The sequence below is a fragment of the Calypte anna genome, chromosome 1, assembly GCF_003957555.1.
Source record: "Calypte anna isolate BGI_N300 chromosome 1, bCalAnn1_v1.p, whole genome shotgun sequence".
In the NCBI taxonomy this organism is placed as follows: Eukaryota; Metazoa; Chordata; class Aves; order Apodiformes; family Trochilidae; genus Calypte; species Calypte anna.
This window is the reverse complement of record NC_044244.1, coordinates 140811904-140829031: the sequence shown is the minus strand read 5'-3', so window position 1 is coordinate 140829031 and position 17128 is coordinate 140811904. Positions and strand designations below refer to the sequence as shown.

General features: G+C 43.4%; 1 protein-coding gene across 4 annotated transcripts in view; it reads left to right on the top strand.

The window, feature by feature from the left end:
• Positions 1-1275: 1275 nt before the first annotated feature.
• The window catches only part of NAXD (NAD(P)HX dehydratase), a 52176-nt gene continuing 36323 nt past the window's right edge, over positions 1276-17128 (top strand). The window contains exons 1-6 of one of the 4 annotated variants that reach the window (XM_030446948.1): positions 2272-2351; positions 3990-4567; positions 5871-6242; positions 9646-9796; positions 11096-11141; positions 12844-12932. In XM_030446948.1, the coding sequence (XP_030302808.1) occupies positions 4009-4567; positions 5871-6242; positions 9646-9796; positions 11096-11141; positions 12844-12932 (1217 nt within the window). In that variant the 5' untranslated portion in view covers positions 2272-2351; positions 3990-4008. Of the gene's footprint in view, positions 1351-2129; positions 2352-2388; positions 2510-3989; positions 4568-5870; positions 6243-9645; positions 9797-11095; positions 11142-12843; positions 12933-17128 lie in introns of those variants that run through there. The other 3 variants (XM_030446970.1, XM_030446963.1, XM_030446957.1) reach the window with 3 other exon arrangements.

Sequence of the window (17128 nt, the reverse complement as noted above, 5' to 3'; positions counted from 1 at the left end):
GAGATCAAGAGCTAGGGAAGGTGAGGCAAAATTCTGAGAAAGAGGTAGAGACCAGCAATGGAGCAACAAGCAATGAATCCAGAAGGATTTTGCCCAGAGCATGCAAGGGAACTCTACAGGGTTGTTCCTTCCTCTGTGTAAGAGAGGGATAAGGAGACAAGATAAGCAAAGTGAAAGGACTGTCAGAACAGGAAGCTTGATAAAAAAGGCACAGCACAGTATTTATCTAAAGAAATAAGTGCCTCTTGCAGTTGCTTTTTCTCTATGATGAGCATGTGAAATTTTGCCTCATATGACATTTATCTTCTGCAGTTGCTTAAAAGGCCATTTCCCCTGCCTCATCCTCTAGTTAAGTAACATCCCTGATGCTCAGCTCAGAAATGGCTCTAACATTTATGGATTTATACTGTACATGGTATGGAGAAGGCAGCCAGTATTATACCAAAAGAAGGTAACTTGAGTTAGATGCAGAGCAATAAAACTCCTGAGAAGTGTCAATCTATCTTGCTTGAAGTTTTTACACTCCTGTTAGCTAATGGTAGTAGCAAGGCTGGTTTAGTTGATGTCAAGGTTGTGTATAACAACCTGAACAACTTGGAGGCCCACAGATACCCCTAAGTTTTCCTCTAGATGTGAATTCAGAACTGGGTCCTGGCAACTTAAATGATTCCACAAACAACTTCTGAGGGTTCTGCAGCAGCGGCAGAACCTGATTCTACTGCTGATACAAAGGAAACCGGAGAACCCAGTGGGAAACAATATTACATCTTTTTTTGTCTCTCTTTTGTTGGGCACAAGATGTGTGTAGCGGAGCCAGAGATACTTGATGAAAGAAATGTTCTTTCTTCTTGCTCTTCCAGGTATTAAGTCAGTGCTAGATTGACAGGGAATCTACATGCTCTGTCCTTCCAGCTGGAATTAAAACGTAAGTGTAAGAAGTGTGGTGGTCAACAACTTGACAACCTTTTTTTCTGGATTAAAACTCATATAAAAATTAAACATGATTTGCTACTGAGTCTATCATTTGGGTTGCCACATGGTCAGATAATAAAGGGTAAAAAGCATTACTTCTGCTGACTGAATATGGGGCAAATTTTACTGACCAGCTATTGCCTTTAAAATCATATCAGATACCAGATGTAAAAGAGTAACTTTTGAACAAGCAAGTTAATACCTGACTGTGAACTTGGCAGGCATCCAAATTCCTGCACCAGGACCTGGGTTACTATTCAGTCAGGGTTAGTAAAAGCTCAGGCTGCCTGCCTTGCCATTTTGCAGACCAGAGGGCTGTTCTACACAAGGCTTCTGAAGCTGAAGGGCAGAAATACCTCCCACCTAGGTTTGGTCCAGGTAAAACCAGCACATCTGTTTGATCACAGCTTATATTTAACACGAAACAGTAAAGGAAAATGTTGTTTGCCTTGACCCCTACAAAATATTGACGCACTGAAATTATACTTTGTAGTTAGGCTAGAAACTTTTATGAGTGACACACTTGAAAAACCTGGGAGTCTAGAGCAGAAACTCCAGCTCATTCGAGCTGTAGTATTTCTGATTTCTCATGCATATCATCACGTTGGTTTTTCCTGGGCAATGCTGTATTTTATTGTCAAGATTAAGTAGGTGCCATAGGACCAGAGGTGAACATCAGCTGGGGCTTCCACTGGCCCTGGTGCGTTTTAGAGTAAATGAAAATATTACAAGAACACTGCTGTAAAATGAGCTAGAAATAGCAGCTTAGAAATGAATCACACTCGTAAATCAGGGGTTTGCTCAGAAACGCCTGACGAAGCCAGGGATGTGGAGAGCTTTTAAACGCTGGGAGCAATAACTGGTAATTTCTAGGAGTCTTTAATTGCTGCCAATTAAAAGAGATGGGAAGGGAGCTCCAAAGCTCCCTGACGGCTGTGCCGGGGGCTCCCGCTTCTCCCTCTCCCCTCCCATGCCACACAACCGCTCAGCCCGCGCTGCCGCACCTTGCGCGGCCACCCACCCCGGCTTCTCACCCCGGGAGCGGCAGGAGGCCCGAGGGCTCCAGGCCCGGAGGAGGCGGCCACGGCCCTGCGCGGTTCCCCAGGCGGGCGGGTGGCGCGGCCCATCCGCGCAGGCTCCGCGCCGCCATTGGTTGCCGCATGGGGTGTGGGGGAAGCCGCGGGGAGGCGCGGAGCGGTGGCGGGCGGGCGGGTGCGCCCTTGTAGACCTACCCTGCCCTGCCCTACCCTACCCTGCCCTGCCCTGCCGGGTCCGGCCCGGCCCCGTGGTGCCCGGCCCGGAAGCCGCGCCGATGATTTGTGTGCGCCGCTTGCCTGCGCGTTTAGCGAGGGGTGTCGGGAGCCCCGCGCTGCGGCGAGGTAAGAGGAGAGCGCGGAGTGGCACACCGCGGGGCCCGGCCCGGCTGTAGCTCCTTTTCTTTTCTCCCCCGGGAGGATGTGGGGCCAGGGTGCTGTCACCGCCGGCGCCTTGGCTGCGCTGGCCTTGGTTGCGGCCCTCTGGCTGCGGTGTGACGAAGGTATAAACATCCCCGTACCGGGGCTCTGGCGGAGAGGGGGTGGGGCTTGCCGCGGAGGGGAGAGGGGGGCGGGCCCGGGCCGAGCTTGCGGCAGGCTTGTCCGGTGGCGGGGGCTGCCTTCGGAGGGGGCCGCTGAAGCCCATGGGTGGGTGTTCCCCAAGGGAGGAGAGGCCGCCAGGCGGAGGCCTCGGCTGGGATGCCCCCGGGGCCGTAGGAAGGTAGTGGCGGCGGCGGACCTCCGTGACGGGGAGGTGGGCTTGGCGTCGCCGCCCCGCACCTCTCGCCAAAGGACGGTTTTCTGAGCCAAATTAAAGCGAAAGGGCAGGGGCTAGGACGGCGTATGGGCGGCAGTAGGGTCTGGGGAGTGGCCCCGCACAATGAAACCCATGCCCGCTTGCAGCGGGGAGCCGGCCGGGCCGCTCACCTGCCTTGGGAGGACATGACCGGAGGTGGAGGGGGGGGGGAAGCGCGCACAAACCCCCATCACCTGCACCTTCGCAGGCGTCCGCCGAGGGCAGGGGCTGCCTGATCCAGCGGGGGACTCCGGGGTGCGACGTCTCTGATGGCCGCAGCGCTGGCTTTTGTGGCGGCCTGCGGTGGCGAGCCGAGCCGCCTGCGCCCGGGCTCGTCCCCACCTCCCACCCCCGGCTCCGCAGACACCGATGGTGTGCGTGAGCCTGGCTGCCTGCCCCGGGGCTGAGTGACACAGCGGCCCCGGGGAAGGGGTAGGGATGTTGATGTCCGTGCTAACGCGACGGTATGCTAGGGTGTGAGGTAGGGCTCCGAGCGGAGCCGCGGGCTCTCGGCCGCCGTGAGCCGAGCTGCAGCGTCTGTGGATCCGTGTGAGTGTGTGTGTGCGTGTGTGTGTAGGGATCGCTCCACTGCGGCGGGGAGGGAGGAAGGCGGAAAAGAGGGAGGGAGGTAGGGAGGCAGGCGCACTGTGATGAGCAGGGCCTCCAAGTCCAGCCAGCCCCGTCGTCCTGCCGCTCCCGGAGGAGCCCCAGGCGGGGGAGCGGCCGCACACGGATGACTGCCTGAGCGGGGTGGCAGCGCGTCCTGCCCCAGGGGAGGGGACTGCGGCTCCGCACCGGGAGCCCGGTTTATTTTTTATTTAGCATTGTTTTAGGAGGGGAGCGAGCCGGGGTGCGAAGAGATTTTTTTAATAGATATATTTTTAAAAACCTCTCTCCTCCTTTGTGCAGGTGGCCGCAGCGTAAAGCGGCGCCTGGAAAGTTTTGTTTGCGTGCAGGCTGCGAGCGGCGGCCTCGGGCAGGGATGCGGAGCCCGGGGCCCGGCTGGCCGCTGCCTCCCGCCGCACCGCGGCTGCCGCGGCCGGGGCTGGCGTAGGCGCCCCCTGGGAGAGCCGAGTGCGGGCATTAAACCCCCCTCCCTCCTCCCTGCCGCCCTCCTCCGCCCCCCTCTGTCCCTCCCTCCCTCGCTCCCTCCCTCCCTCCCTCTCCCCGGTGCGCGGCCATTGCAGTGACCCCGGCCGGCCAAGGATGATCACGAACACGCGGGGCTTCCTGTGGTCGGACCTGGAGACGCGGGCGCTGCTGGAGATTTGGGGCGAGGCGGACGTGCAGTCGGCGCTGGACGGCAACTTTCGGAACAGCCATGTGTACCGGGACGTGGCCTGCCGCCTGGCCGAGCTGGGCTTCGAGCGCACCCCCGAGCAGTGCCGCATCCGCATCAAGGGCCTCAAGCGCCAGTACTACCAGGCCCGGGACGGGCTGAAGAAGAACGGGCACGCCCGCAAGATATGCAAGTACTACGACGAGATGGACCGGATCCTCAGCTGCCGGGGGGGGCCCGACGGCGCACCGGAGCCGCTAGCCCCGCCGCCCGACGGCGCCCAGCCGGCGGGACCGCTGGCCGGGCCGCCCACGCCGGGAACGCCGCACAACAGCCGGGAGGTGGACGCCGAGCTGGACGAGGACGCGGAGCTGGAGTCCCCCCGCGACAACTTCACCGAGGACTCCGGGGAGTGCTCCTCCTACGCCGACCACCCCATCAAGGTGGAGTGCCCCCCCTTCGCCATCCCCGTGCCGCCGGGAGACGGTGAGTAGCCGCCGGGCTCCCAGAGACGGGTGTCCTCCCCTCACCCCGCGGGCAGCTCTGTGTCCCCCCCACCCCCCCCGGGTTCTCACAGCTGAACTTGCCGGTGCCTCTCGCTAGCTAGTGTGCTTCTAATGGCTTCTGCCGTGACCCTCCTCCCTCCCCGCCCAGTGTTCCGATCTCCGAAATCCGTCCAGACACCCCCCCTCCTGCCCTGCACCTTGCTCGTCCCCGAAAGCTTCCCACCCGCTTCCCGCGAACGCCGCCTCGGAAGGAGAGAGGGCTGCTGCGGGGGCGGGAAATGCTGCAGGGTAGGGTAGGGGAGATGCTGGGGGACCGAGACCGTAGCGACTTTTTCTTGGTGTTTATCGATGGGAAGCCAATGGAAAACTAGCGCAGAGATTGCAAGGTAAAGTGTCAGGTAGCGCTGTGCAAGAAAATTGGCGTCCTTCTCGCTGGAAGATTTTCCTGTTCCCTGTAGACTTATGTACAGTTTTGTTAATCGGTATTAAAACGATGTTGACGATAATATCTGAGAATTCTCCTTATTGTTGCAGAGGGGCCAGAAAGCTAGGGGATTGTTTTACGTAATTAATTGCTAGAGTTGTTTTCAGAAACGCTGCCTGCTAACTTAGCGGGCTTGTGGTCACAAACAACGCTTAGATAAAGCCTGTCCTTTCCTTGCTCTTTCCTTCCCCTTAGCTCCGTATTTGCGTTTTGGAGGTGGGGAGGGGCAGTGTTATTTGTTCGTTTTAAATCGAGATTAATGCCGTGGTTTTAGTACAAACGTGAACCTGTCTTCAGAAGTTGACATCACTGAGGAATCAGCCAATTGGTTGACGTTTAACCAACCTTCTTATTACACATAAACCCCATCAAAGAGTTGTTTACACTAATGTTCTTTTGAAATGCAAATCCAGAATGCCAACAGACTGAAACTCAATTTAGATTAATGTAATTACCTGCAATACACAAATGAGGCTATACTTTTTAATAGCCTTCACTTAAACCTTTTTAGAAGATCAAAAAGACTCCTATTGTTGAAGTTTAGTACTACAACAATTAAAAGATTGCCTCTGTGTGATTTTTTCATGTTACCTTTATAACTTCGTACGTGCTTGTGGGTTTGCTTTTGTACTCTGAAATAAAAATAAAGTAAATAGTTAGAATTCATGTCAAGAAAGTGTAACAACTTTGTGATGCATTAGGTGCATATCTCATGGGGAGATATTTTTTTTTTTTGCTGCTTTCTTGTTACAAATTTACTTTTTCTTCAAAACCATAATTTTTTCTCTTGTTGTTTTAGGCTTTAAAGAAATCAGTGCTCCAACTATTACGCCACCTCTCAGTCAGCCCAAAAGATCAAAAAAGCGCCATGCAAATTTAACATTGGATAAAATGATGGAAAAATTTCTGCAGCAGAGCGTCGATACAGAAGAGAAATTTTACAGATATGAAGAGCAAAGGCTAAAAATTGAGGACAAGCGTCGGGAAGCTGAGCATGCTCGAGAGCTACAGATGTTACAGATGCTGGGACAGATGTTGGCAGGAATTTCTTCCTCGGTATCACAAAGGTCACAGTCTATACCAGCGAGTCCACCTCAGAGAGCAAACCATCGTTCATATGGGGATAACTTTAATTATAATGCTATGACAGCAGCACTTTCTCCACCGATAGGTACTTCTTTCTATAGCATAAATAAACACTATTTATTTTTAAACTTCTGTGTGAAGGCACTGGTAGTAAGTAGTTTTTGAGAATAAAAAAAATAGTTGGAATTATTTCATATTGTGGTGAAGGTGTCTGTCTGATGTAAAATGGGATTAAAATGTCATTCGTGCTTTTGTACTGATTATTTAATACAGATACACTAGTTACAACCAGGTTTAATGAGCAAAATGACACTTTTCAAGCATAAACGTTGGGGACTTTGTTCAATGTTCACATTTCTGTAAAGTGAAGTTAGGAGAAGCTTTATATGTAAAAGGCAGGTAGCACATTTGCTGGAGGCTTTCTGGAAATACCAGGTACCTTGTAGTGGAAGTTCTGCTGCTATTGAAGTTAACTGGCCTAACCCAGTATGTGAAGTTAAGGCTGTGCATATGTTTTTTCAGGGTTGGGAAAAGAGTGGAGTTTTGCCTACACTGAAGTAAGTCAAATGTTAACATTGAGCTCTTTCAAATTTTTTTTTAATAATAAAAATTTAGAATCTTATAAGTAAACATATTGTTGTAGTAGGCATAGTAGAAGATCAAAGTACTGGCTTATGTTTTTAGTCTGCACCAGTTAGTGTATAAGTTCTTTGGGGGTCTGGTTTTATTTTAAAGAAAAAAGCAAGGCAGTAACTCTAGGATTGGTGTTTATGCACAGACTTTTCTTTCCATACCTTTTGTGTGGGCCAGAAATTGATAAATGGGGTATTGGTATTAATTAACAGACTTCTCAGGATCTGTGGCTCTGTGTCATTTATCTTTATCATAGTCTCTTTGTATGTGGAGGTGCAGACTGCCTGGACAGGAGGAAAGCAGAGATACTCTTGTCAGTGCTGAAACCAGAGCCAGCTCAGGGCTAGGTGGTTGTATCCTGTCATGTGGAAATGAAATAAGTCTCGATCTGTTTTAATTCTGGATTTCACACAACTTGAAAGAAAAAAGTGTGGTTGGAAAAGAAGAAGAGGGGGAGAAAAAGAAAAGAAAAAAAAAAAACCTAAAAACCAAAACCTGGCCTCTGTGTTGAATAATAATCCAGTGTGTCAGATCCTACAGGGCATTCTCTGATTCCTGAGGGGATCTTGGAGCTTTTTCAGTTCTACGTTGCGTAGTGTGTTTCTCTGCAAAATGCACGGGGGAGTGGGTGGTTGGGCCCCTAGAGGGTTTAGGCTGGCTGGTATGATGATTGTGTGTTTGAGTGGGTAGTTGGTCTGTAGCATTCCTTGATGGTGGCAGACTTTTGTAGATAACTTAAAACGGATACATGGTTTCTGTGTTTCAAATGCTTTCACTCTTAAATCAAGAGGAATCCTGAAGTGCTATAGAAAATCCCTTGAGAAGTAATTTGAGGTTCTAGACTGGTGATGCTATCTACCGTGGCTTTACCATTTCTTCTGAAAGTTTTTTCACTGGAAGAGTTGTATTATCTGTAGAGACTTGAAACCTGAGTTCAGTTTTTCATGCTGGATTTCATTATAAAGGTGTGCAGTCTTGTTACACTCTGAAAAAATGTTTTATATATATTTAACTGTAGGAAGAGCAACTCCAATTCCACTTCTAATTGGTGAAAGTGTAACAAAGCGTTGGTAATAAAATGTGAAAAATAATGCTTCAGGCAGCACATCTTTTGAGGAATTAAGATTTCATTTGTTTCTAGCTAAATATACTTCAGTGTTTCTGTAGGTAAATAGGGCTCTATTAAGAATTGCTTTTTGCATAAGTCTCTGTTTTCTTCCAATTTATTATGCAATCACTCTATATTTACATATAAACAAAAACTGCAAGGAAGAAACAGAGGACCTTCTTAACAGTATTTCTGTTTAAAGGTTTTAAGCTATATTTTAAGTGTATTTCTTATGTGGTTGAAAACCAGTGAGTGTATGAAGTGTGATTTCAAGAAAATAATCTGTCCTATTTCCAAGGGAGAAAGGGAGATGAGCGTTTTGTTCTCCTGTAGGTCACTGCAATGCTACTTTGGCCATAATCCAAAACAGGGTGGTTTATTCTCTCTCTCTCTTTTTTTTTTTTTTTTTTTAAATCTCAGTAGAAATGGGGTGCCTATATTATAGGGGATTTAAAAGCAAAGGATCAGCCAGGAATATTTATTGTTATTGAACACTAAAGCATTTTATTGCTGAAGATTAGTGCGTCTGGTTTAGGTTTAGAGTTTGTGGAAGATGGAGAAAAAGATGCTTTCTGCTGATAGTGCACAGGTGCAGAGTTCTCTTGTTCATTAAATTTTTTTCCTCTCATTATTGTGTCAGATTTTCTAGAGCAATTTTTTTTTCTGTACTTTTTGTTCTCCTTCAGATTTTGAAGTTGGGGGCTAAATCACCAAGTTTTATACAGCTGAAAATGAGGAGTATTGTGGGAGTTTTTACATGATTATGTATTACTATACAGCAGCTCCTTGAAAGCTTTTTTAGAAGATCTGTAAAAAGAAAAGTAAGCATAGCTATGCTCTAGAAGACTAATATTAACATTTAAATTAACAGCTCTTCTAAAAAGAACTGTACCATTAATGAGGAGCTTTGTTGAAATACAAGAACTTAGTTGTTTAGTATGTTTACTGATCTTCAGATTTGTCCCATGTTAGGTAAACTGTTTAATTCTCTAGTTCTATTTGCTGAACTACTTCTATTTTCATGTAATTTTTTATAGTCTGTTGAAACAGTAATTTGAATATGTAAGTGTACAGCTGTTTTAATATGTAGCTTGGCATATAGCTTTGCATCAGAGATGTGTAGTTGCGTTGGAGCTAAAAATTATTTTTGTGTGATATTTGTAATGTTTGTGCATTGGATCATAGTGTTGCAGAGAGATTTTCATTATGCTTTGTAACCACCTGCCAAAACAAAAAAGCAGTGAGATAGGCCCTGATTCTGCTAAGATGTGGAAGTCTTTAAAGGGGAAGAATAAAAAATAAGGTAGGGTGTACATTTAAACGTGGTTTTTAGTTGCTCTGTGCTTGCTCTGTCTGATGTGTTTGGTCCTTACTAAGTATACCTATTTCAGTGGAGCTTAATCATGGAAGGGATGTCAGGCTGAACTAAGAAGATATTTCTAGTTACAAAATGTTCATATAACTATTCTGGGCTGTTGTTTCCTTTCTGTACCTGAGCCCTAAATTAGGACCATGAGCAGTCAGTGGGAATACTCTCTGCATCAGACCCTGAATTTGTTTTTAAAAATACCTGCTTCCCTAGTTACTCACTGTTTGAAAGGCCTCTAAGTGACGAAGCATTGATTCTTAGAAGTATGTCACTTTGTGTATCTTTGAGTGATTTTGTTAGTGTTTAAGCGTGCTTAAAAGAAATGCTGGTGGTAGCTTAAGAGAGAGCATACTTTAACACTTATTTTCTTCTTTTCAGTTATAGAGAGATCTTTTTCACTGCACAGAACACACTCTCTAAAGGATATGGAGAATATTTTTCAGCTGGTGCGCAATGTTATCCCTCCTCTAACAGGGAAAAGGCATAAAGGTCAAGATGGACGTATAGGCATTGTTGGAGGATGTCGAGAGTAAGTTAAACAGAAATTTGATGTTTTGGGGATTTTTTGTGGCTGAGAGAGTTTAAGGATGTCACAGGTACTTGTGGAAGCCATTCAGACTCGCCTTACATTTAAAGCATGAGTATTTTCTAGCAAGCTTAGCTTAGTCCATGATCATGACCATGCATACTTAGGAAAGAACATGTTTCTCTGCAGTGTTGTTATAAAATTTTACAGTGAATGTGGTTCAAACTTGGAACGCTGCTAGTGTCTGTCTGCTTTCTCTTTTTTGAGCACCAACTTCTCCTGCTTTCAGTGTTAGTCATTTCCCAATGCATGATGAAGTTATAGAATAAGTAGAACAGAGCAAAACATGGCACATCTCTGTTGTTTGGGGTGTTTTTTGTATTTTGGAATCTTGAGAACTGGGTCTCTTAAATCAGGAATAGCATATTTTCTTAACTGCATGCTTTTTAGTAAACACCACAATTAACCGAAATAGATTCTGTCAGTACCTTGTTTAATGTTCTAAAGTAACAGAAGCAGCACATTTCAGAGAGAAAAAGAGCTAGAGCATAAATGAGTTAAGTGCTATACTGACCTAGAAATAAAACATGCTCTGTTATTTTCTTGGCCACATTCAGTAATCTGCACAATGCTTTCAATGAGTCACTACACTTTCCTGTTCTTCATTTTCCCCTTTTGAAATAGAAATGTCATCTTTCTTCTGTAAAAGGGATCAACCATTGGATATCTGCCATTAATAAACTTTTTAAAAGAGCAAAAAGGTGCTGTGTTATAGCTAGGATGATTAGTCAGGAGTTAATTTTCCTGTTGGTCTAATGGACTTCAGATTGGCAGAAGAAGTCACTTCTGGAGGGTGATTCTGTCCTTGTCTCTCTCTCCTCAGCCTTCATAGAATTTAAGGTAACTGGAATCACAGTTTAGACACTTTCATTAAGCATCTAAAACCAGATGGGATTGCTGCAAATCACAGAACCCACGTATGAGTTATGAACCGTGCTCGATTCTTGTTCTGTTTTGTTTGAATCTGGACTTTTAAGTTGGTTGTCTGAGAAGAGTTTGCTTTTTTATGGGATGATCTGTGAAAGGATCAGGTAGCTAAGGTGAAATCCTACACTTTGAAATCAAAGCAAGGTTTGAAGATTGGCTTCATTATTGCAAGATTTTATATGTCTTTTAACAGCAAGCAAAAGAGAGTTTTATTACAATTTGCTCTTGAATGTTGGACTTTGTAATGGCAGGCTGATTTCCAGATTATCTAATCTCTTGAATGAGCTTCCTAACCTAAATTGTATTTCCTTCTAGATACACTGGAGCACCGTATTTTGCTGCGATTACAGCTCTCAAAGTGGTATGTGTTCTTCTACACCAATCCAGAATGAACTTTTCATTATTTGTATTGGCCAAGTGCCATTTTTTAAAAGCATTTTGTCTGTGCAGCACATGAAATTTGAGTTCTAAAAGATCGTCTATTTAACAAAGCAAATCCTTAGTCCTGTATTTGTGGAAATACTTTGCAATATGTGTCATTGGCTTTGTTTTCTGTGTTTTCTCTGTGTAGGGTAAAGTTAGACATACATTCAAAAATTGAAAATTTCAGGGGGAAAACTGTTATCAGAGGCTTGGATAGGAAGTTTCAAAACTTGATGAAGTACTGTCTCCAAAAATGACTTCAGAGCAACAACTTCAGATTAGTGTTGTGATTCAGTTGTGATTTCAGTGCTGCAGTCAGTTCTCCAGAATTTTTTGCTGGACCTGATAAGCAGGTTGAGTGAAGTAACTTTGTTTCCAAGCTTACACCTTTAGGCTGGTAAACTCTTATGTGCTGTAAATCTGAATATTGTTGGTTGAATGTAATGTAATTTTTAGTAGCATATTTTATTTACAAGATAATCTTCAGATGAAGTATTTTCTAGGCTTTTTTTTCCCTAGAAGTGTGAGCTTCCTTATATTGGTGACACGTTAACTGGCTAAAAAATGTACTAACTGTAGATTACATAAGTACAGTGGTGGTTATTCAAATGTAAACAAAACATGTTTACATAATACATATACTTCTCTATGTATATAGAGTATTCTCTATATAGCCTGACAGTACTTTCAGTTTATTGTGTATGTTTTCCTTTTTGAAGATCAGTTTCAATAAGTAGATGACCAGTCCAGGTATTTCCACACACTCTGGATGCAGTCCCTCAAGGATTTAAAATTGAAATTATATTGTTTGATGTTATTACATAATATGATATTAATACCACTCAGATTTCTTTTCATTATGTGCAAAGACAGTGGCATACTAGGAGGTCTCTTATTGAGGTCACTTGATTTCAGATCACTGTATCTGCACATGAGTTGTAAGATCAAATCTCTGCATTGCTTAGTAGCATGAAATAATAAATGTCTAGCAGTAAAGTAGTGAAGACACAGTCTTAACCCTGGGAAATACAAATTATAAGATGGGGCTTTCTGGTCACTGCTTACATAATTTCTATGTGTATGTCTGCTTCTGAGTTGAGGCTGAACTTTGATGGTCATTTGACTTAAGAGATATTGTTGAAATTGTGCTAGCCTTTATCTAGTATAAATTTGCCCTGAGTAAAATTTGTAGGACTGGAGGTGTACTCACAGATTGCCACTGGTACCTTTTGCAGGTGTCTCACAGTATTATTTTTCCTCCCTAATGCAGATTGTCTCTTGTTCAGCTCTGTTCTTTTGTCTTTCTTCATACTGTATATGTGACATTTTAGTCTTTGCTCATCTTCAAATGAGAAACATTTCTCAAGTGAGTAAAGGTTCAAGATCTGTGTTTTCAGTCATCCTATCACTGAGAAACAAAAAAAAATTATATTGGAAATCAGATACAAAAAAATTGCTCCAAAACATTGCATGCTAGCCTAAGTAAAAATAGAAAAAGTAATAAAATTTCATTTTAACTACTGACAAGTAAGAATTCAGGTGAATTATTCACTGGTTAGACTTTGGAATTATATATATATATATGTGGCATTATAAAGTTACAGTATTAATTTGATAACTCTGCAAATTTTCTTTTTTAGGGTGCAGATTTATCCCATGTGTTTTGTACCAAAGATGCAGCAACAGTAATCAAATCGTATAGTCCAGAGCTGATTGTTCATCCAGTTCTGTAAGTGACTTATCTTTTGTTTAAATGAGCAAGTCAGGATTGCTAATTTGAACATTGCAGTCTGGCAGTTGATTAGCTTGCATTATTTCTTTTTCAGAGTTACAGGATGGGTGAGCTAGAGATTAGAAAAACTCCTGGGTTTGTCCTTTCATTACAAGGAGTTAGCTATTTAATATAGTACAATTGGTTGTCTTTTTTTTTTTTTTTCATTGCTATCAAAGTACATTTTTAAAAAAGCTAAGGTCTTGCTTTCCACTACTTGCTGACATGTGTTCTGTGATTGTCATACATTTAGCAGCTAACAGTAGCAAAATCCAGAACTAAGAATCACTACAAGTCAGCACTTTAGAATCTGCCTGTGAGTGGCAAACAGAGTATGTTCTCTTGCTTCTTCAGTCCCAGTAGTATTTAATGGTAATGTATATTTTCCTTCTTGAATACTGTGTATATAGTCAGTTACCCAAAACTACTGGGCAAAAGAGATGCTGATTCTAATTTCTCTTCACGAGGTTGTTGCATTAGATACTCACCTATTGCTGTGAATAAATAGATGTTCTAAAATGATAGGAAATATGAGGTTTATTAACAAGAAGATTAAAAGTTTAATAAGCCTCTGTCCTCTGATTTGGAAGATCTGTGTGTGCATCCCTGAATTTGTGCTCAGAAATACGATACTTGATTGATGAACTTTCACAGGATATATTGTTTCGATTAGGTGTTAGGAGGGTTGACAATGAGCACTGCAAAAGAGAATTAAGATGTGTGCCTTAGGTATATGTCCCTGAGCTTAGCTTGCACCAGTGCATGTCAAAGTCTCTTGGTGTTTGTAGAAAAGCTGTGATTAAGCTAGAAAAAGCATAATTTAAACTCATGTCTGTCAGAAAGGATTTATGACAGTAGAAATATTTCAGTGTCTGAGAAGAATATGATCTCCCTTATGGGGATGCCTGCAGATGGAAATCATAAGTTTATTGCATTTTAAAGGTGGATTTTATTCCTGCCTGAGTAGAGAGAGGTGCTTAAAAAGAAGTCAGTTAAACAGACAGGTGTCAAGGGTTGTGTTTTGTCAGTTTGGCTTTTTTTCAGAGATAGAAGAAACCCATGACTTTGGGATTTTAGACAGGGTTAGAATGATATTTGAAAGGAAGGGTGACAAACAAAGGTAGGGATTTTACCCATCCAAATGCATAAACCTCTAAAATCCAAAGGGCACATATCCAGTTGATGTTCTGTGATGGTATCATATGACAGCAACTGAGATGGAGAATCTTAATGGCAGTATTAGCTTGTGACTTATGTTGTCTTGATGGGTGAGGTGACACTTGGGATACGGCATATGGTTGTCTTGTGTGGGAAGAAGTTGACCTTGCCTTGGGATGAGCATTTTTCATATACTCAGGGTTCTTGGTGTCTGGGTAATGGAAAAGGTTAACAGGAGAAAACAGAAGCAGCAAAGAGAAAAAGGATATGACAATGTGTAAACAGTAAAATTTCTGTTTGTGGAGGACCAGGTTGTGCCTAGCAAATAAGGTAATTTTTTCTAATAACAGTGTCTCACCTCAATAAAAACTGATCTTTCTAATCACAAAGAAAACTTTTGATTTTAACGTTCATCTCTTGTCTATGGATTCTGCCAGATGTTCAAAGTACAGTGAATCTAGAAATTTTCATCTTCATATAGCTTTTAGGCTCAAGCTCCATGTTTCATACTTTTATTACAAGTGTGATTAATTGTACCCAGACAGCTGGCTAATTACATGAAGCTATGGATCTGTAAATATTGTTTATATGACATTAAGAATGAAAAAATGCAAATATTAGAATGTTTAGATTCTGTTTGTTAAGTTTTCTCAAATTTTCTACTCTCTTCTGCTTTGTTTGATGAAAAGAGAAAACAGTGTTCTCTGCTTAGGAAGGAGAAAATCTTGACTGACTCTATTGAGCCCAGGTTTTATTCAGATTTACACAAACAGCCTATTTTTCTTGTAAGGTCCTTTGTCTTCAGTGTCACACTTTTCTTATGATCTTTTATATGTTGTGGAGCCATTTGAGTTCTGCAGGCACGGACAGCAGCTCTTGATTCAGAGTCTGATCTCTTAAACAGTCTTTGTATTTTTTCCCGAGCCACACTTCACGCATGGAAGAACCTCCGGGTAAAACCCACCGAGCAGCTACCTCATTGTTTTCTTTTGTGTCTCTCCTTAAAACTTTGCTTTGTTATGATTTTTCCATGACCCGTCAGAGTAACTAGGTAGCTGTTGTACCACTCTCTTATTATGCTAATCATAATTATGGCCCTGTGTACTCCTCAATTCACTGTTTGAACAGTTTGGCATTTTGCCAGGGTTCCGCTGCCATTTTGTACTGCCAGGAGTCTGACATTTTATCATCCCCTCTGTGACTTGGCTGCTGCTACCTTTCCCTCCTGCCTTCACCTCCCAGGGGATCACCTCAAGGGAAGAACAACATGCTCTTTTTTTTTTTTTGATGCTGCTGCCCCTGGTATGTGAGGACTTTTGTGGCTGGTTAGAGCTGCTGTCACGGATGGTTAGTGGCATGACCAGGGAAGGTATGTGAGAGCTAGAAGTTGCACTGTTGCATTTCAGATCCTTGGCAAATGTCTTTCACTCCAAGGATGTGAGGAATGTTATGTGAGAAAGATTGAGTTGGAGTGCAGAAAGAGGGTGATGAGAACAGGCATTCATCTTGCAGCATTGCCAGGGCAATTGTATGTAGCCCCAGCTGCAGACCATCCTGGGATTCCTTTTGGTGTAATTTCCCATGCTGATAACACCTGTAACACACTTTCTCTGTGCTTTTTGTCATGTGACTTCATTCCTTGTTCCTGTGAGTAAAGGTAAAAGAGCTGGGACTGCATGTGGAAGCTGGGATCTGGAAAGGTGAAGCTTCAGCACCCAGCTCTGTGCATCCTCACCGTCTGAGCTGAATAATTATAATTAGATGTCTTAAGGTCCATGAATAGTCAATGTTACCAATAGTAGCTTTTCCTTTTTGTTCAGGGATTCTGTCAAATGCATTATGGCACCTTCCACAATGTCTTGTTATTAATGAAAGCATTAATTAAAAACTGACCAGCTAACCAGTTCAGTATTTTTGATGACTTGACTTTTTATTTTCCAGTGGAAAAGTGAAAAGTGTGTTTTGCAAAAGCTGGGGTCTTTGTAATATTGGAGTATACCAGGTCTGGGTCACAGCTGCCTTGCTTTTGTCACCTCTACCTCTGATTTGTGCTACATTTTTCTGTTTTCTTAGCTAGCACACTCCTCCTGTAAACTCTACACAAATACAGACAAGATAAAACTTAGCTCTTGCATTTTATTAAGTTTGATCACAGGCATTTTCTCTGTGGATTTCTGCTGTAGGTGTGCACACACTTTCTTGCATTAGTGCTGGGAACTTCCTAGAAAACAGTTTTCAGGGGCTTTTTAAAATTCCCCAGGTTAATTCGCTGGCTTAGATCAGAATGAATAGAGTGCTTGGATACCTGTGTTGGGTTATCTTATCCTGTCTTGATAGGCAAGGGATCACAGAGTTAAATGAGCTATATGTACAGCTGGTTATATTTTAAAAGAAGAGTGAATACATCTATTGTGTTAGATTCTGCTTCTACAAGGACTTCTCAGGATCTTATGAATTTTTCTTTTGCTGTAGGCCAGGAAAGATTGAGAGACTGCTGAGTAGCCCACTTGTAACCTGGTTGTCAGAGAATTTGTAGAGTCAACAGTCGATATACTCCTTGATCTCCAGAGTTTTATCAGAGAAGTAAACTGAGATGTCAGGTCATTAATTTCTTGTGGTCTCAGGAAAAGTCACCCTTGAACTAGGTATAGATTTAGAAATGATACCTTCCTCCCTACTGTGCATGGACTGAGAAGGATTACCAGAATTACTGTGTCTTACAGTTAATTGCACTGTTCAAGTTTTCCTTTGGATTTTGAAAGAGATAATTCTGTTCAGTTTGAAATACGAATAATAGGGGAGAAAACTGTCATGGGACTGGTCTGTGTGTTGAGGCTAGTAGCCATTCCTGAAGAAGCTTAGCTTAGATGAGGGGTGCTAGAACATATTTTACCTAGTTTTATTGGAGTTTGTCTATGTTTTGATGATTTGAAAAAATGATGAAAGTTGAATCATGGATACCAACATCCTGCTAAGTTATTTGAGCACTTTTAACC